This window comes from Chelmon rostratus, chromosome 10 (genome assembly GCF_017976325.1).
Source record: "Chelmon rostratus isolate fCheRos1 chromosome 10, fCheRos1.pri, whole genome shotgun sequence".
In the NCBI taxonomy this organism is placed as follows: Eukaryota; Metazoa; Chordata; class Actinopteri; order Chaetodontiformes; family Chaetodontidae; genus Chelmon; species Chelmon rostratus.
Window position 1 is genome coordinate 27,031,900 of NC_055667.1, and position 20,596 is coordinate 27,052,495.

At 43.0% G+C, this 20,596-nt stretch overlaps 2 protein-coding genes across 2 annotated transcripts in view; both read left to right on the top strand.

The window, feature by feature from the left end:
• Nucleotides 1–1,247: 1,247 nt before the first annotated feature.
• ccm2l (CCM2 like scaffold protein) lies at nucleotides 1,248–13,291 on the top strand. The gene is made up of 11 exons (XM_041945814.1): nucleotides 1,248–1,487; nucleotides 3,166–3,333; nucleotides 3,427–3,510; nucleotides 4,108–4,291; nucleotides 5,283–5,923; nucleotides 8,095–8,224; nucleotides 8,413–8,476; nucleotides 9,005–9,161; nucleotides 10,188–10,326; nucleotides 11,932–12,079; nucleotides 12,914–13,291. Exons 1-11 carry the CDS (start codon nucleotides 1,458–1,460, stop codon nucleotides 13,044–13,046), a joined length of 1,878 nt encoding a protein of 625 aa, XP_041801748.1. The 5' UTR covers nucleotides 1,248–1,457; the 3' UTR covers nucleotides 13,047–13,291.
• A 3,404-nt stretch (nucleotides 13,292–16,695) lies between these two features.
• Nucleotides 16,696–20,596, top strand: part of cables2b (Cdk5 and Abl enzyme substrate 2b) — a 39,391-nt gene continuing 35,490 nt past the window's right edge. Inside the window, exon 1 of the mRNA XM_041946049.1 lies at nucleotides 16,696–17,315. Coding sequence (XP_041801983.1) covers nucleotides 16,714–17,315 — 602 coding nt within the window. The 5' untranslated portion in view covers nucleotides 16,696–16,713. The remainder of the gene's footprint in view (nucleotides 17,316–20,596) is intronic.

The window sequence follows — 20,596 nt, forward strand, 5'->3', positions numbered from 1 at the left end:
GAGTCACACTTGGCAGGAGAAGCACGAAAGGCAGCAGAGGAGCAGCGAACGCCACAAACCATCTTTCATTGTTCTGATGAAAACTAGACTCTCATGAAGTGACTTCACCCTCTGTCACACTGAATAAACAAGCCTTAGATTTTGATCTTTGACTGGTAAATGAGAGCGACGACCAACACTCAACAGTGCATTAATCATCCCTGTCATAGACAATGAAGTCAAGCAGACTTTATTCATATAACATTTTTCAAATGTAGAAAAGGGTAAGACCATGAAAGACCATATTAAACAAGGAGAACTCATAAAAATCAAGTCAAAGCCAAAGATCCAGTGACTGAGGGAGGCTGTTCAGAGTTAAAGCTCCATCACCTTCACCCCTGATCCTGGAGCAGCTCAGTGTCCTGATGGCCTGAGGCACCTCCTGGTGGTCAGAGCGAGCAATGACTCCTTTTACAGCCCATTAAATGCTTCATATGTCAAGAATAAAGAGATAATATGAACCTGGGATCCAGTGGAGAGAAGTTCAAACTGGAGTCATACGTGGTCCAGATTTAGTTCTTCACTGCAGTGCTGTGGACCAGCTGGAGCTAAGTTAGATGCTAGATGTTACGGGTGTTTCATCACAAGAGCAAAGGCGACTTTTTCCAAACCTTCAGGCAGCTGAAGGAAGGTCTGAAGAGTGGCTGAAATCTCATGGAGCTATGACTGGAAGTCGTCCCACGAGTTCAAAGAGGGCTAAAAATACATGAAAAATGTGTCCGGACGTGTTTTACAACCTCAGTGTTTTTTCACAGGTCATCATAAACAATGTGAACGATAGATGCTGATTATTGACGAGCTCCACAAACTTTCTGTTAGTTCGTTCAGTCGGTGGAAGCTGTTCGAGGCTTCAAGTCCAAATATTCCAGGTTTGTTAGTAAACCGCAAAACTAAGGTGTAAAAAACCTAATTTGTCTTGTTTGCGTGTAAATCACTTAAACTAGTTTAATTAAAGGTTGTGTTTGTGTGTCTGTGTGTGTGTGTGTGTGTGTGTGTGTGTGTGTGTGTGTGTGTGTGTATAATCAGAGAGAATGGGCCTTATCAGCCTCTGGTGGAGTTTCCTCTCGGACAGGAAGTGGGCTTCCTCTGCTTCCTGCTCTCTTCTCGTGTGTGTGTGTGTGTGTGTGTGTGTGTGTGTGTGTGTGTGTGTGTGTGTGTGTGAGCGTGTGTGTCCAGGAGGGGTCTCAAAAGAACAATTAGCGTAGAAACAGAAAGAACAGGAATGAAGCAGCTGAGACAGAAGCTAAAATAACTCGATCAGAGGCGGACGAAGGAACGATGGAAAGAACAACTGAGAGACAGACACAAAGACAACAAAAGACAAACTGAAACAAAGAATACGTTCAGGACGAGTGTGACGGGGACCAGAACTCAGCTGACCCAGGACAGGACCAGGATCAGAGGAGGACTGAACCACAATGGACTACGAACCCAAGAAATCCAAGAAGGTGCAGTAGCTTCTGTTCCACGTTGCATTTTGCTCAAGCAAATCAAATGTTGTCATTATCTCATCATCCAGCTGGAAACCGGGACTTGATTATTTTTTATTCGAAGAGCATGGACACTGATGTTGTTTCAGTTTCTAAAGATAAACCACATGAACCTGGGTAAAGTCTTACTGTAGCTCCTTTTCAGTGTCCTCTGACAAGCCCACGGGCTTCACATCCCGTCACAACAGCTTTTAAAATCACATTTTGGAGCAAAATCAATGAGGAGCTGATGAGGTGGACTCTGTTGACCAATAGCAAACTGTCTCTTGACAGTTCTGACCTCTGTGGGGGCAGGAGACACCCAGTTGTATTGACCCTCCACAAAAGAGGACTGGTTTGAGGACAGTCTGAGGAGTGCTGTACTTTTTTTTTTGTTACTTTCATATAAACTACATGAATTTAGTGTTCGGCGAGTGATGATGCTAACAAGCTAACTACATAACAACCGACAATTAGCAATTTAGCTAGCTCTTAGACCTCTTAGACTCTGTGGTGTGACGAGGCCTTCAAACTGCAGCTCAACACCTGGTGATTGATGTGCTCTCAGCGATAAGAAGCATCTCCCAGACGGCTGCCTCCTGTTATCTAAAAGTAAAACAGCATAAGAAAAGAGGAAATATTCCTTAAAACGGGAGAGTTTGAAGAAAAATACAGACTCAAAAAGCAAAAAAAGTATTAATTAGCTCCATAGCACCTTGGTCCGACCTGTGCAGGTTGTTACATTAAAGCACATTCATTAAAAAATCCAATTATTTCACTCTTTGTCCCCTCAAAGGAGCACTGGAACAAGAGGAAGAACAAAACTCATTAAAACCATCCAGGCTTTCTCTTTACAATTAAATTCAGCTGACTGCAGAGATGTGCACCAGAAATCAGCCTCATTCTGATATACAGATCTGTCCTTGTTATTATTCAGAAAGACAAGACAGGTTTCTGATTCTTGACATGCTAATTTTACATTTCATTCTCTGTGTGTGTGTGTGTGTGTGTGTGTGTGTATGCCTTCAAGCCACAGTTTATCAGTGTGTTGGTGTGTGTGTCGCTGTGCTGTCAGTGAGTCTCAGCAGGAAGCTGTCAGAGATCACTCCTCACCTGTCAGTCACTGCTGGAACAGCCGAGGGGATGTATTGCATCGATTCACACACATGCTGAGGCACGGATGTAAACAGAAACTAACCGTCGTCGACGAAATTCTGGTTCGAATTCAAACCCAAAACATCCCGACCGGAGTTCAGAGACGTGATCAGAGGGAGCTGGGACGAAATAAACACACATTCTGATGATTTAGTCATTCTTAGAGACTTTCCAGCAGCGGAGGTTTAAATTTAAAGTTTGCCCCATAGTAGCGCTAGAGGGACGGCCATGCTGTCATTAAAGTCGACAGGGTTCATCCTCCGGGGAGCAGGAATGAAGAAGAATATTTACTTGCAGTGTTGACAGGTGAGACTTTTTTGTGTGCAACATTTGGCCTCACGGTGGCGCCAGAGCGAAGGTCGCTGCATCAGCAGGATCATTAGTCTTCGTCTTCTCGGGACCATGAATATACAGAGAAACTTCAGTGGTAATCACTGTGGACGAGCGTTGGATCATGTGATCATGTGATGGGATTCTTTTATTTCTCTTCTTCTCTCTCCAGGGTTTCGTCTCTCCCATCAAGCGGCTCGTCTGGTCAAAATCTGGTCGCAGGCAGGTGGATCGAGGCAGCGTCTACCGCCGCCCGCTGCACACCGTCCCTCTCTACCCCCCGGACTACCTCATCCACCCGGAGAGGCTCATCTTCGACTACGTAGAGAAGGAGGTCAAGGTAGAACCTGAAATCCAGAACAATAGAACAAAATCTTCACACCACTGACTTCATGACATAACCAGATGCTTGACCTTTGACCTCTCATCTTAGTTCCTTGGTCACCTGACCTGGGTGTCGGTTTCACTTAACCCCTCCAGCAGAGATGAGCTCCTACAGCTACTGGACACAGCCAGGGTTAGTAACCAATAAGAAATTATGAATAATCACTGCTGATGTATCAATAACAGTTAGTGATTAACAACAATCAATAACCAAATCTAAAAATAATCAAATCCACGGTTTGTATATAACTAGTAATCAATGACATGTCTAATCATGTCTTAATCACTGAGGATAATTATTACCAATCAATCTATAATCAGTCAATAACTTATTTAGTTACAATAACTAATTAATAACTAATTTATTAATCTTTAACTTTTATACTAATCAATACCCAGTCTCACTTACTGGATTCAATCACTTACAGGATTGATAATCAATCATCTTTAAGTAATTGATCACAGCCAAAGTTAGGAAACAGTAACGTATTATTGACTAAACTCTCTCAGGTTTAGTAATCAATAGGCAGTAACAGCGGCAAACACTTTTCTCTATATTACTACTTTATCTTTGATCAATAATCATTAAACCTCTAATGAGACGATGTCAGTGTTCATCGTCTTTCATGCGTCTGACTCATTAATCAATAACCTGAGATCACGCGTGTGTGTGTGTGTGTGTGTGTGTGTGTGTGTGTGTGTGTGTGTGTGTGTGTGTGACGCTCCGCAGCAGCTGAAGGTGCTGCCGCTGAAGACCAGCGTGGACCAGGACTGCATCCTGAGTCTGTCTGCTCGCTGTCTGCTGCTCACCTGGAGGGACAACGAGAAGCTGCTGGTGAGGATTCCCACGCATGAGATCGCTGCTGCCTCCTACCTGAGGGACGACGCACTGCACCTGCTGGTCCTCAAGACAGGTGAGGACTCACCTGTGGGTCAGACTTAGTGAACAATAGTGGTGTAGATGATTCAGTTCTCAGGTGGCAAAATAAAATTCATAAGTATTGAATAAATATTGAATAAAGCTTTTATAAATAATAACTCAGCTAGCTGTCATGCAAAGCAGCCATGCAGATAATTATCCAGAACTTTAAACCTTAATATAATTTAAACTAGTGAGTACAGTTGTCATGAACGAGTAAAGTAGATATAGAGACCAAAACCGTTTTTTGTACCAGGCTGTGAACACTTCTGCTGTAAAGTTGGTTAATATGGAGGAAACTGGCTTGCTTTTGGAGTCAGCCTCAAGTGGCCATTTGAGGAACTGCAGTGTTTGGCACTTCTTGCTGCTTGGTTCACAGCGCTCCATTTTTGTACCACGTTCAAGTCACTGGAAAGCAGTGATTGAGGGAACATTTGACACCATAGTCTGGACAATATTACTAAAATCTCCAAAAACCGTTGAAAATGTCTCTGATATATTAGTAAAATGTCAAAAAAATAGTCCCATTGAAGCATAAGCAACAAAAGCAGTTTGGTTACGGTAATGTTGTTGTTGCTTGTATATAACGGGTGCTTTTTCCATCGTCATTGTCAAAAACAATAAGATAAGAACAGTAATCTGAGATTGAAATCGGGTATTTTTGTGGGCCAAAAGGGGACATTATAATTATGGGTCAAAACAACCAACCGTTCTCATTGATTTTCTAAAAATGAGACTACCTGAAACAACTTAAATTGCCCGTTAGTTAAGCCCCAGCCTCCTTAGTTACAGTTGCTATGTCCCTCAAGCTTTCCACTCTAGAGCTACAGCTGGACAGTCGCTGTTCGGTGGTGTTTAGCTAACGATTGATGATCATTAACTGTTTTTTTTGTGTGTGTTTATCTGGTTTTGATTTCGTGGGAGTGAACTAAGGGACGATGGACCGTCTCCTCTTCTTCTACTACTTTCTAAAACCCATCCCACAGGTCTGAACGTGGATACAGTGGTTGCCGGGGACGACAGCCTGGACAGGAAAAAGCCAACAGGTATAGATGGCCGCCGTCAAACCATGAGCTGCAATGCCGACCCTCGGCCTGCAGGGGGCACAATGGAGCGACGGCACACCATCTGTGGAGTGGACTGGAGGCCCTCACTGTCGAGGAGTAACCACGACAAAAACCAGAATGTGGAGAGAGGAGGCGGAGGGGGTGGTGGAGGAGGGGGGGAGCGAGGAGGAGGAGGGAGCTTAGAGAGGAAGAGAGTGGGAGGGAGCTGGGAGAGGAGGCAGCAAACCCGCAAAACAGGAGGGAGCTGGGAGAACCGCAGAGCAAGACCCATGAGCGGGAGCTGGGGGGTGGGAGCAGGAGGAGGCGGCGGAGGGAGCTGGGAGAGGAGGCATGGGGGAGGTGGCGGTGGAGGAGGCGGAAGCTGGGAGAGGAGGGGAGGAGGCAGCGCGGGAGGAGGCGGCGGCGGCGGGGGGAGCTGGGAGCGGCGGCAGGCCTGCACAGGAAGCTGGGAGCGGGGGAAGAGCTACGGCAGCTGGGAGAGGAGGAACCACAACCCGCTGGAGCCGACACCCTGCCCCGATGCCTACTGCAACCTGGTCATCCTGGCTGTGGAGAACAGGGTGGGTCACCTGAACCGCATCACAAACTGATGCCACACTAGACTTCTTAACTCCAATTCAGGCTTTTGCAAACTTATGTGGTCCATGATTTAAAGCACACCGTATAGCAGTTTTAAATCTCCAGGAGAACGAGGAAAGGAAGAGACCACATTCACACGGCGGCCATTTTCTTCAGATGTTCATGGCGGGAAGCTCAAATGCTGTCAGTGCTGTGCTCCAGGTTACAAATTAAGCACAGCGATTAGCGAATCTGACAAACTGTTATCACTTTACCACTTCCTGATTGAAAAAACAATTGAGAGTGAAAACCTGCAGTGTCATTGTTCCATATTTCAAGGTAAAGGATTGTAATTGATAACCTATTAGCTACAAGACAGCAGCTAAGCTAACATTCAACCACTTCCTAGGAAAAGGTCTAAATTAATTCTGAAATATCAGCACACATCTTGGATAGATTTTTTTTTGCTTGGAAGGAAAATGCACTGGATGTAATCAAGCTAGGGTAACGTAATGTAGCTTTACGCAACCTAGCATAATGTAAGGTAACGATGAGCCTTTTAATGCCACACAAAACATTCACTGCTAAGGTGGCTGGAACACCACCTCTGTTAGATTAAGTGAACAATACACAGAAATATGTGTTCCAGTTAGCCTAGCTTAGCGGTGCACAATGCTAGCAATGCTAGCTGTGCAGCCACAGGTACTGAGGCTGCATGCTTACAACCTGGGGCTCTTTGCTGCCTGCCACCCCGCCTCCACCCTTTCTTGTCCGTCTTCAGCAGCGCTGTCCAATAGAGGCAAAAGGGCAAACAAAAGAAAGAAAGCCTAGCTTAGCATAAAGACTGAAAGCAGGGAGAAACAGCTAGCCTGACTCTGTCCAAAGCGTGAAAAGACTCCAAAAATGGTCATTTATAGATTTCCTTTTGTGCATGTATCAAACAAACAAGATGTGTTTGTTTGTAATGTTTTAACTGGTGAACTTCGTGGTGTGTGTTTTACTTTGGATAAAGACAACCTAGCTGATACCTCATGGTTTTCAGTCTGCTAAACTAGGCTAACCTCATCTGGACTCCGGCTCCAGACTGAACAGAAAAAAATGAGACAACTCATCTCACTCTCGGAGAGAAGGCAAATAAGCATATTGAAGTCACTTTTAAACCAAAGTGTAGATGTCAGGAATATTGTTTTTAGCTTTGGTGTTTTGACCTGTTGGTGGCGCTACATGGCAAGTCAACGATCACATCATCTCATCATTACGGCTCATCCAAACTGCATAAAAATGGATGCTGTAGTGGTTGAGCTAGTCTTTCACTGTGTACTAAAATGTTGGACCAAGCACAATCAGCGTCCCTGGATCTGTGTGTGTGTGTGTGTGTGTGTGTGTATGTGTGTGTGTGTGTGTGTGTGTGTGTGTGTGTGTGTGTGCGTGCTCAGAGTTGCTAACTTGTAAACATCAGTGTGGACATTCAGCTCAGTCAGATGTTCAGACTCCAGACAGAAAACAACAGTGAGGAGAGATGAGCCAGGGAGAAAGCTCTTTCTCTGGGTTCACTAATCGTTTGGATCTCGTGTCGGAGCTGTGGAAAGTAGGCCAATACTGATGATGCTCATTCATCCACACACACACACGCACACACGCTCATAAACACACACACACACACACACACACACACACACACACACACACACACACTCACACTCGTACTCAGACTCTGCATTGTTGCATAACCAGAAGCATTACATCACATTTACAGCAGAGTAGCTTTGTCATTTAATTTGCGTGTGCGTGCGTGTGTGTGCGTTTGTGTGTGTGTGTGATCCTCAGCCATTGTTATTCTCGTCCTTGGAGCGATAATTTGTTTGGATTGGCAGCGTTAGTGTGTCATTGTTTAACTGGCTCAGATGAAGCTCACAGACTCCGCTCGTGTTTCATCACGACAACAGACCGCTGGCTCGGCTTCAGGTGGTTCCTGGTTCAAACCTTCACACTTTTTACTGTTGCACCATGAACGAGACGCTAACAACTGCCGCAGTGAAGCCGCTCGCACTGTAGAAAGATTAAGAAAAAGTAATAAGAGCGTTTTCTCTCCGTGCTGGAAGTCGACGGGCCGTGATGTCAGAGCAGGTCACTGATGTCACTGATGTGGTAACTGATGTGTGTGTTCATGCAGGATGCTGCAGAGGAGTACTGTTCTCTGATCTGTCAGATGTTCCAGATCATTTACGGCCATCAGACCATCGAGTGTGTCGACAGAGCGGGCTTTCACCACTCCATGCCGGACCGCTATTGGCTGCAGAGGAGTGAGTGACACACCGGCTGTCTGCATGTCAAAAGTAGAGCAAAGAAAAGATTTGTAGGGATTTTAAACCATTTAAAATGAGCTCTTAATTTGAAATTTGTATGTACTTGTTAGACTAACCTGTGGGTGCTGTGAACAGTAAACTATACATTGAATGCTCTGTCTGTCTGTCTGTCTGTCTGTCTGCAGGTGACAGCTGTCTAACTGACATGTCCTACAGTTATGATCCAGAGTTTAGCTGCTGCAGCTCATAGTGAGTAGCATTTGTCCCTGATTGAGGTTTTAACCGTTAACATGAATACAGCCTGTCATCAGCTCACAAAACCTCTTGAACATTTGGACATTTCTTTTCTAACAGAGTTTCTCTGCATAAAATAATCTCATTACCAGCTGCCCTAGTTATGGGATTGGTTGTGATGTCCAAACACAAAATGCAGTTTGAGGTTCATTTTATTGTGGAAGATTGTATGAGCCACTTCAAAATAAAAGCCCAGAGGACCGGAATCCTGTACGATTGATCATTCAGTGACAATGACTTTTATAAACATTAAATACTGAGAAATATCGAGGAAAGATGAGAAAGAAGACTTACTTACATACTTTTTAGACGACTGTAGCTGCAGAGGAGATGAGAACTAATTGAGTGATTGACATTTGATCAGCAGCTGTTGGCTGGTAGCGACTATAAACCAAACACATCCATCCATCCGTCTATCCATTAGTCTGTCTGTGTTAGGTGATGGTAATGTTCTGTCTCTCTCTCTCACTGTCTCTCTCTCAGTGATGGCTCCCAGGATGCCTTTGAGCTCTACTACAGTGAGACATACAGTGAGAGTTCATCTGTCTCACTGCAGGACTCCCATCGCAGCCTGGCTTCAGTCAGCGACGGAGGAGACAGTAACCCCGCCCTGCTGCTGATGCAGGAGTACATGATCACTGTGAGTGTGTGTGTGTACGTGGACTATAAACATACGTCAGCCAGTAAGATTTGCCACCATGAACCTCCAGATACTGTATATTGAATTATGGATATTAGCTGCTGTAGCAATACGAACACAGTTTTACTCCCACAGGTCACAGAGAGCAAAAGGAAGAGCAATATCTCCTGTGACTGCTGCCTAAAACAGGAATATGCTACACTGATATTTGTATGCAAATTGTATTCCCACAAACTCGTTACTGAGTGAGTTATAAGCCGCTTTCCCATCAACATGTTTCTATGCGCATTTTGAAGTATCACATTAGAGAAGATCAATGGAAACGGCAACGGCATTAATTACTTTACCTTGATGCGCTCTATTCTTCTGCAGTGGTGTAATGGTTTTCCAATTGGCGCCACCTACTGCTCATCTCAATGAACCGACACCTAATAATCGCATAACAGTCGTGGATGGAAAGAAGCATTCGTTTCTTTTGCAGATTTCTTTGAAATTCGATTGAAATTGGCTTTTCATTTGGATGGAAACCCAGCTGATGCTAGCTAACGAGCAATTACTTTATGCAGTTAACAGCAACTAATAAATCTTTGCTCACAAGCTAGCAAATATTAATTATAGTAAATGAGAGTGTGTGAAACAGCTTTAAGTGAGCCACCAGAATTCAGTTGATTACCTTATTTACCTCCCAGCTAAGCTAACGTTAGCATGAACTGCCATCGTTACTGATAATACAAACACTGCAGGAAATTCATCCTCACATCGTTGCGAAACATGTTTTACTCGCAGTCTATTCTTTCTGGAATTTCGTTCTCACGTTTGTACATCATTTCATTTAATAATTAGTGATTAAAACAGGGAGAAAAAGCCAGCAAGCTAATTGTCCACGAGCAAAACTTTGACTTAAGGGTTTAGCGATCAGTTAGCAACCTTTTACTGACTGCATCAAAACAAATGAAGAAATATTATCTGTAGTTTTGTGTGCTCCTCTGAGTCTGTGTGTGTGCGTGTGTGTGTGTGTGCGTGCAGCTGCGTAACAAGCTGAGTCCGGTGGAGTTGCAGCACTTTGCGGTGCTGCTGAGGGAATATAGACTGGGGTCAAACATCGACTACTTCTGCTCCGAGCTGCTGCAGCTATACGGAGACAACCGCAAGTTCCTGCTGCTGGGTGAGAGACACAGAGACAGACAGGGAGAGAGAGTGAGACACACACACACACACACATATACATAGAGTTCATGAACTGACTGAAACTCTGCGGCAAACCAAAAGCTACTGTTCATACTGTGTGTGTGTGTATGAGTGCATGACTTTACTGTATGTGTGAGTTTCTCCATCACGTGTTTACCACAACAACTTCAGCTCTGACCCACTTCCACCGAGGAAACCATAACTTCCTGTTAGAGAGAGACAGACAGAGAGACAGACAGGCTGACAGAGAGGTTGGTGTTAATACTCAGCCTGCTCGTGTAGAATCATTGTTATTAAAGGTTTCGGAGGAAGAAAGCAGACAAACAGTGAACTGACTGAGACACTTTGAAGCACACAGGCTGAAGTTTAAGCGCAGAGTTCATGCAGGTTCATTTCCTTCTTTGTCTTCCCTCATTTTATACTGACACACAAAAGCACAACATCTGCACTTTTACAGTACATTCAAGCCTGTGTGTGTGTACTAAGTTGTGTGTGTACAGTGTGTGTCTGTTCAAAGCCCCACCTCCTTCATTTCTTCCTCTTCTTCTTCTCCTCTTTGGTAAATCAAAGTTTACCACGAGGTTTCTTTGTGCATCATTTATCCCACGTTGACTCATTAAGGCAGATAAAAGAATAACTGCAGAAGACAGCACTGCAGTGTGCACTGCACTGTAAAACTTGGTGGAAGAAGTATTCAAAATCTGTTACACAAGGAGAAGTAGAGACACCGTGTTAGGACACACTGTTCCAAGTAAAAGTACTGCATTCAAAATGTCACTGAAGTAAAAGTTTCAAAGAGTTTAAACCATTTAAATATGTTTAAATGTTGTGTCTGGAGTAAGAAGTACAGTGTTTACCTCTGAAGTGCAGTGTAAAAGCATAAAGTAGTAGTTAAAGTAAGTACCCTGAGTAAATGTACTTAGTTATTTTCCACCAATGTAACTTTGATCGTAAAATGTAAAATCATCACACACATAAACAGAACTCTGCCTGAATGTTGGCAAATCATAAAAGTGCTAAATGTATTGTTGTCAGTATTTATTTAATTATAATAAATTAAACAGACTCTTGATATCCCCATAATTAATCATCAGCCATCACATAATTAATTTTTACTTTTACAGTTATAATTATAGCTGTATTTCTAGAAGAACACATTGTTTTGAACCGTCAGGTGGTGCATCATATGAGCCTGTAATGAACGCTGCACCTATTCATTATATTCATTATTGATTAATCTGCTACCAGCCAACAGTCCAGACTTCATTTACTCTCAGAAATTACAAAGAAAAGCAGCAAATCCTCACATTTAAGAAGCTGGAACCAGAAAAAGTTAAATATTCTTACCTAAAAAACATCTGAAACAATTAATTAATAATTAAATAGATGGCAATTCATTTTCTTTCAATCAGTTAATTGATTAATTTGAACAAAAACTGAACAATAGTAGAAATCTTGTAATGATTTAACTTTCCGTCCTTCATCTGTTAATTCTTCTGTCTGATAGTGATAAACACCATGCAGAACAAGAACAGGTGTTTTTATCTATCATGAACACCCGACTCGTGACCTTTGTGTCCAGGCATGCGGCCGTTCATCCCAGACAAAGACGTTGGGGTGTTTGAGAGTTTCCTGGAGAGCATCGGGATCCGGGAGGGAGGGATTTTAACCGACAGCTTCGGACGCATCAAACGCAGCATGAGCAACATGTCGGCTACGGCCATGAGAGGGTATGTAGGTCAGGACACTCAGCTCTTACAGGCCTGTGTAGACATCACACCCACGTCTCACATTCCATCAGAGCTGACTGATGTGATGCGTTTAGTTTTTAATACCACTGAAGAGCACCAGCCTGTGGTTCAATGATATTACGCTGCATTCATATTTGGAGCAACAAAAAATGACAAAGTTCTACAGAAAAAATACAAAAAAACTAAAAGTTAAAGTTAAAAGTCCTTAAAGTAAAAGTCATCATGTATCAGTAAAATGTTCCTGTCGGTGTTTCTCATCATCTCTGATGTTTGTGGATTAATATTCCTGCTGCAGATGTTTCAGGTTGAGCTCGTTTGAACTACTTTATATCCTGTTGGCTGGTTTAATCTACAGCGATGCATCATATTCTATAAGATCATCATATGTTTGTCCTGTGAGAACCTTGTATCTCAGAAAAACAGCCTGTTTTCAGCTTTGTGACGATGCATCTTCAGCTGATCCAAGAGGCTTTTTAAACAGTTTATTTAGCTGAAGAAGACATGAAGGAAAACTTCATCCTTCAGTTCATCACAAACATTCAGCATCAACACATCTGGAGGTACGAGCTTTTCACTGGACAGCAAGGGTGTGACTATAGCCTGGAAAAGTTATCGTAGAGTTAAAGTAGCTGTCATGTTTCTTAGGTTTTGATGCAAATCCAGTCCAGGTTGAGTCCACGTGGTCCACTAGTTGTCCACAAAAATACATCTCAGTTGTCTTTTTCTTTTTCAGTTCTCTTCACCTGCACGTTGGAATACGCAGGAAGTCAGAGATGAAGCAGCATTTTGATCACCTGTTTTTCCCCCCAGCAGGTATGACAACGGCTCTCTGGCCTCAGGGTCTCAGGAATTCAACCGACGCATCAGCGACATCACCCACGACATCCAGGCGCTCGGCTTCCAGGACACACACGGAGACATCGAGGAGGAGGACTACTACCTGTGATGGAGGGGAACAGAGAGCGTCATTCCTCACTGTTTCAACTTTAAATCAGCTCACGTGCACCTGAGCGACACAGCACCTTCTCTGCTTTGCTGGACCAATAAACAGCAAAAGTAAACTGTCTGACAGAGGCAGCCTGGAAAGAAGGTTACTCTACAGGAAACCAAAACTGTTTAATTCATTCATGTAATTTCTTTTTCGTTGTATCGTACAGTACATGCACAGAAAAATAAAAAACTAGGATTTAACAATGCAAATTTTAATTTAATTAATAATTTACTGCCTGTGGTTTTTATTTAAAACAGAAATCTCAATCTGATCATTATAAAACACACACAAAAAAAGGAAAAGCAGACATTTCCAGACAGAGCAGGAGCGTTTTGTCCTTCAGGCTTCACCGTCCAAAGGCCATGATTAGAGTTTATATGCTGATTTGTGCCAAAATGAGCCGGAATAAATGAGGTCTCAGTCTGAATATCTCAACCTTATCAAAGATACAAAAAGAAAGCTCGGATATTTTCAGATTCATTACTGTCCTTCAATTTCTAAAACGTAATCACCAGCGGTGCTTCAACAGCACTGAATAAATGACTCTCTGTATACCAATTTGCAATTATATCTAATTTGTTTAAAAAAAAAAATACTTTTTCAAAATTTAATTTACAAAGCTGCTGTTTGATGGTGTTTTCTGTAGGGGTGTAATACCTGACAGTCACCACATGGAGGCAACTGAGGATAAAAGAGCTGATTTACGTCCCTTCAACTGAGTGAAGACTCCTTTATTATTATTATTATTATTATTATTATAGATAGATAGATAGATAGATAGATGGTTGTAAATAAATCACTAATTAAGTATCAAAGATGAGGTATGCAGGAGTTTGACAAAAAAATCTCTATCTATCTATCTATCTATCTATCTATCTATCTATCTCATTGCCGTATTGACCCGTTATCCTGGCAGCATTATGACCTTCCCATGATGCACTGCTTCTCTGCCCCACAGTCCTCTCCTCTGCCAGCCTCACTGAACATCAGAGAGGGAGAGTCAGCGCGGCCGTGGGCTTCACCCGAGTCATGTTCATCTCCTCGCTCTCGTTACATAACAGACCAACACTGTGTGCATGTATTTTATAGCAAGCAGACACAAACACATTTAACGGTACAGATAAAAACACGATGATTCAAACGGGATACCTGCATGGAGAGAGACAGAGGGAGGCAGAAAACTTCTCCGTCACCAGGATGAAACAGATTTACATGAACATCCCAAAAAATCAAAATACTTAAATCTGCTTTGTCGAAGCTTTCCGAGGCTTCACAACCCTGCAAAATGATGAAAAGTGCTCTTTTGTGTTGGAGGGAGGCATCATGTCGGGGCTCACTGCAGGCAAACAGCAATAATTTCACCACTTCTTGTTCTGCCTCTGAAGGTCAGAGGTCATGATTAGAGTTCGTATAAGTCAAAATGACACCAGGAACGCAGATAATGTTCAGTTCTGTTATCAGGACAGGAGATAAGCTCTGAGGTTGCTTTCGCCCGTTAAACTGTAGTTTTAGGGCCATGTTGCTGTGTGTGTGTGTGTGTATGTGTGTGTGTGCGTGTGTGTGTGTCAGCGGCAGCAGACACATTGTACAAACTTGATCCTCATCATCAGATTACAGCTCTGTAACCTCTGCAATCATCCATGTGGCTGCATTTACTGTCACATCATTACCATCATCCTACTGACACACACAAACACACACAGGCACACACACACACACAATCCCTTCCTCTATTCCTAACATGCAGCTTTGCATTATGATGGATCAATGTTAACTATTCCTGTCCAATCCAAATATTACTTTCTACAGTTTAATAGACTCAGCACATTTTTTATTTGTGTATAAATTTGATAAATAAGAAAAATATTATTAATATTTATATCTAGTTTCAGATGAACTACACAAGTATTATAGTAAAAATGTATTTTCTGTTAATGTTTTATGTTTGATCATTTAGAAAAGTTTATATTTTGAAAATATTACTCCTGCTTGATGAGCCCCGAACCAACTTCTTCACACAGGCATTAAACACATTATAATCTATAATAAGACGTGACATCATGCAAATAAAAAAAAAAGAATTCTGGACAGATCAAACAGAATTAAGTGATGTCACTGTTGGAATTCCATCCTGCTGTTGCACCAGCTGAGCTGGAGGGTCAGTTGTAGTTCATTTGTTGCTCTGCAGATGTAGGGGATTAGGGGGTGAGTGTACAATAACAGACTCCAAACCTGTAAGGATTACTGTGTGGTGTGTCCTACAGGTTAAATTTAGCAGGTTAACAGTCATACTACACAGTGCGGTCGTCCTGCTGAGCCGGCCGGGTGCCAGTCAGCCCGGTGTTGGTGTCACTGCAGGGATCGGAGCAGAAAATCCACTGAGGTTTCATAACAAAGTGCCAACAGCCAATCAAAGCCACTGTGACAGCTCAGCTAATGCCTCAGCAGCCCTGATATTCCACAGATGCACAGAGGGATTACACAGACCCTGCAGAAAATATTAAGAGAAAAGCAACACCACCTAAATGATATGAAAAGAAATATAATATACAGCTTGGAACCATAGTGTTCAGTTATTTTTAATTTCTCTATCTCTGTTGCTATTTTTCTTCCCACTGCTATTGCACGCTATTGTAATGCCCAAATTCCCTTGGCTGGGGTTAAATAAAGTTTTATCTTATCTTATCTTATAGTAATAGAACAGGAATCTTTTATTATTTACTTTCATGATTATTTAACAGTGAAAAAATCAAGACATTGATTTCACTAAATATGATTTAAAGCTAATTTTTATCTGCCCTTCGTGGCTGAACAATAGCAGAGAGTTACAGTGAATTAACACGATGCACAGGCAAAACAAGTACAGACACTAGTTCCCAACTGGCCACCATAACAACAAGTCTAAACCATAATTAAAACCAGACATTTCACCAGAACGGGAACTTCCAAACAGTCACTGATAAATACAATTTGTAGCAAATGACGAACAAGGAGTGTCGCTCTGTTAGACTTCTGAAAAGTATTGAAAAAAACATTTCAAATAAGTACAGTCTCTGATGCTAAGTGGTAAAAGAATACACTTCCTGACTTTCTTATATGAAAAAGACTACAGACTACTGCTTTATACTACTACCACTACTGCACATGCTTGTATTACTAATAATCACCATTTGTGGAGGCCTGCAAAGAGCCTACAGAGATGGAAAAAACGTGTACAGTTATTGTGAAAAAAAGAAAAGGAAAAAAATGCTTTTTATTAAAGTTTTTATAGCTTTAGGAAGAAGTTTGAGCTCATAGAGAAAAAACAGCCTTTTACGTCATTTAAATGCGCGGATTAATTTGTAATTTGAAACAAAGCTTTAAGATAAATAATACAAATATTAGTGAATGTCTCTATTCTACCATGTACGGCCAGTATATTTACATTTTTGTAACAGTATGTAGTTTGCAGCGAGGCCAACGCCTCCCTGACGGCTGTGACGCCATACGTCATTACGTATTGCCGTCTGAGCCAATGAGAGCTAAGGAAGGCGTAAAGCTGTCTCGCGCCGGGTAAAAGGGATTTGACAGTTGCAGGTCTCGAGCTGATCCTCCAGTTGACTTCCTCAGTGGGACGGAGACCATGGCGGCGGCGGCTGCCTGCGGCCAGCCCAGCGCCGCGATAACGGCCGCAGTTAGCGGCAAAAAACCGCACAGTAACCGGGAACACAGTCGGAGGAACCGGGAGAACTCTCGCCGGAGACAAGCTGCGCTTTTGTTTCTCAGTAACATCTCGCTGGACGGACGGCCAGTCCAGAGTAATTCAGCCGAAAATGTAGGAAGTCGCCAACACAAAGATACCGACTTGGAGGGAGCCGACTCCGGCTCTGCGGCGGCCGGGTTGTCCCCAGAGCTGGGTAACAATAGCAGCTACGGGACATTCTCCAGCTTGGCAGGGTCCCGGAGCTGCGGGAACGTCAATCCCCCCCTGGCACCGAGGACAGGACTCCTCACCGTACCGCCCATCCTCGTCCTGCCGTCGGACACGGGGTTCAACGACGTGGGGAGCGCGGAGGTGCTGCTGGAGTGTCGCAGAGGCTCGTTCCCCTCGCCGGGGAACAGTAACCTGCTCTCGCCGTCCCCCTCGAACACCAGCCTGCTGCCGTCGCCGCTGGGACCGCGGAAGTCTTCCACGCTGCTGTCAGTTCAGAGCTGCAACTCGGTGTCCTCGGAGCCGCGGCAGAGGTGAGACACGCACGGCTGTGTTTGTGTTCGTCCATCGGCCGAGCATGCCCCGGCATTCCCCGGTAAACATCCCGGTTAGCTTGAATGTCTCAACGTTACCTGAAAGTTTGTGGGAGGAGAATGTTGTCATTGGATCACACGTGTGAAAAGGTGTGCAGCAGCTGAACTGTGTGGTCCAGTTTAACTTTGGTTCAGAGCGTTCACACTGTGCACACAAGCTGACACCGGGTTTGATGCTGCAAGCAGCCCCCGGTTCCCCTTCGTGTTGGTGGCGTAGTTCTCGTGAATTTGAGTCATTTTGTCCCTGGTGTGTCACTGGTCGTGATGCAACGCTGCTCTGTCACTGTTTCCTCCCTGCCTGGAGGTAAGACTGAGCTCAGACTGTTTGCTGTAGGAATGTAAATGTACTGAGTCATGTCTTACAGCCCACACAGGCTCAGGTGACTGCTCCTCAGAAGATCTTATGAATTACATGACTAATGGCCCTTGACATTGGGAGGCGGTGGTGTGGATTATTTAAAGTTCAGGAGCACCTGTATTTCTTAGTAGCTGCAAGAAAATTTCAGGTGTTCATGTCGGCCTTTGTTAAAGGTGACTCTGTGGGCTTGGGGCCGGGGGCTGCTGTCCCACTATGTTGTGTTTATGGGTATTGAAAACTGTTGGCACTGAGAGTCTTTTGGTCTTGTAGGACTTTATTGTGTACTTAGTTAGACAGTTATTTCCATGTTTTGGTTAATCTAGTGAGTTTTTTATTAATCTTTTATTAGTCTATTAAAGGATAACTTTGGTTTTTTACAACCTGGACCTTGTTTGTAGCATTAAATACGACCATTTACTCCCCCAGACAACTTTGGTGGCATTTGGAGTCGTTTTGACGAAATTAGCCCCAGAGGAGCGGCGCGTATATCCGTATAATGCGAGTACTCGGGGCATCCATGCGCAGCCTCTATATAACGCATAATCTGCAGAAACTCGTTCATATTCCAATATTTAGTTCTGATGTGCTGGTGCTATTCCCCTCTGAGCCCGTGGTGGCATGTTATCAACATCCGGCGTCTCTAGAGAACTACCTCTGATGTGGATGATGTCATTACCGAACGCCGCGCGCTGCGAGCAGCCAGCCACAACACGGCTGACTCTACGGCGGTTGGCTACGAATACGCAATAACGAACCATAGCTGTGCCAAACTACAGCTAAACTAGCCGACCGCCGGCTCAGAGGGGAATAGCACCAACATATCATAACTAAATATTGGAATATGAACGAGTTTCTGCAGATTATGTGTTATATAGAGGCTGCGCATGGATGCCCCGAGTACTCGCATTATACGGATATACGCGCCGCTCCTCTGGGGCTAATTTCTTCAAAACGACTCCAAATGCCACCAAAGTTGTCTGGGGGAGTAAATGGTCGTATTTAATGCTACAAATAAGGTCCAGGTTGTAAAAAACCAAAGTTATCCTTTAAATCTCAGAAAATAAGAACATCTCATCTCCTAAAACGAAGTCTTCAAAGTGTTCATTTCTGACCAAGGGTCTGAAAATCAAGGAAAACCCGCTGACAATGATGTAAAACATCCTCATATTTGCGAATCGTGAAATGGAGAATGTGGCATTTCTTCATCATTAAAGCTATTGTTACATTCTGATGCTAATAAAAGCTTTTGTCAGATGCTTTGTTTATACTCTTCAAACACAATGTTAAAAAGTATTGTTTTAGTGTCAGTATCAATACTTCAGAAAAGATTCAAAGAATGCCTATCCACCGTGGTCATTTCAGGCTATGCTGATGAAGTGAAGTTTATTATGTCTAAAATAAAAATAGCATCAGTATTGATATTTACATGTACTATATTTGGCTGAACAGAATCTGCAGGTACAGAGTTTGAATCCCCCTTTAAAGCTCAAACACAAGCTCCTTTTTGAACTGTAGGATTGTTGGTATCTCTGACATTAAAAAGTGTATCATGAAAGAAATCCAAACATAGGTTTATTCTCAGGTTGCACTTGCAGTCGAACACCATTCAAAATGTTGTAGCTTGTGGCTTTGTCGAGGGGAAGCGAACCCGGGGACGGTTAAAAACCACAAACAGACGACATGAAGTCAAGCTGTTTTCTGTGGCACAGTAACCCAGAATCCTTTTCATTTGGGCTTTTACGACTGTTACTTAGGATTAGTTTGGATTGTCTGTGCTGAGAGAGGGAGACTTTCAGAAACAGACAGACACAGAAATGTTGAGGACAGAAAGATGCAGCAGGAAAAGAGTAAGAGATGAATTTCTCAATACTTAGTGTGTGCATGTGGTTTTATAAGGAAGTGTGTGTGTGTGTGTGTGTGTGTGTGTGTGTGTGTGTGTGTGTGTGTGTGTGTGTGTGTGTGTGTGTGTGAAGCTTACTCATGCTGTGCTTGTGTGAGTGCTGATGGATGGATCGGCTTCGTCACCGTGTTGGCAGCATATCAAACCCAGAGAATGTCAGCCCTGCAGCGATAAACACAGCTTAACCCATTTACACCTAACAACAGGCCGGGAAATTACCAGCGGATAAGAGCTCATCAGTCAGACTGCTGCACTAACCACCAGCCGTCATCCACAGCGCCCGCTGTGGACGGCTTGATTTGGTTTAGTTATTGTGATGCTGCACATACAGTATTTCGTTGTGTGTCATGCCAACATGGTTGTTGTCGGTGTTTGTACGACGGATTGTAATTTACACACTAGGTATTAGTTTGTGACAAGTAGACTTTGCAAACTCATTGTTTTCGTCATTGATTAATCTAGCAATGGATTTAAAAAAAGATAAACTGATGTTTTTATATTCCGTGTTTTGTCCAACAGTCCAACACCCAAATATATTCAGTATATTCAATGTACAGGGTTATAAAAGTGAGAAAAGCAGCAAATCGTCACACTTGAGAAACTAGAACCAGAGAATTTTCTGCATTTCTGCTCAATAAATAAGATAAATGTTGAACGCTAATTAATGAAAATAGTTATTTAGCTTTCTGTCCATTAACTAATCAATTAATGGCAAACATTTTCTGGTTGTAGCTTCTCAAATGTGAGGATTTGCTGCTTTTCTTTCTCATAAATAACAGGAAACCGAATATCTTTCGGTGTTGCCATTTTAATCCATCAACCCATGTGGTGGAAAGTTATAAAAGTAGTTTTTTTGCTATTTTCTGACAGTTTACAGACAAAACGGTCGATGAATTTGAGTTGAAAATAATGGCTACATTAATTGATTATGGACTTTTGTTGGTTGTGGCTTTAATTTTGTTT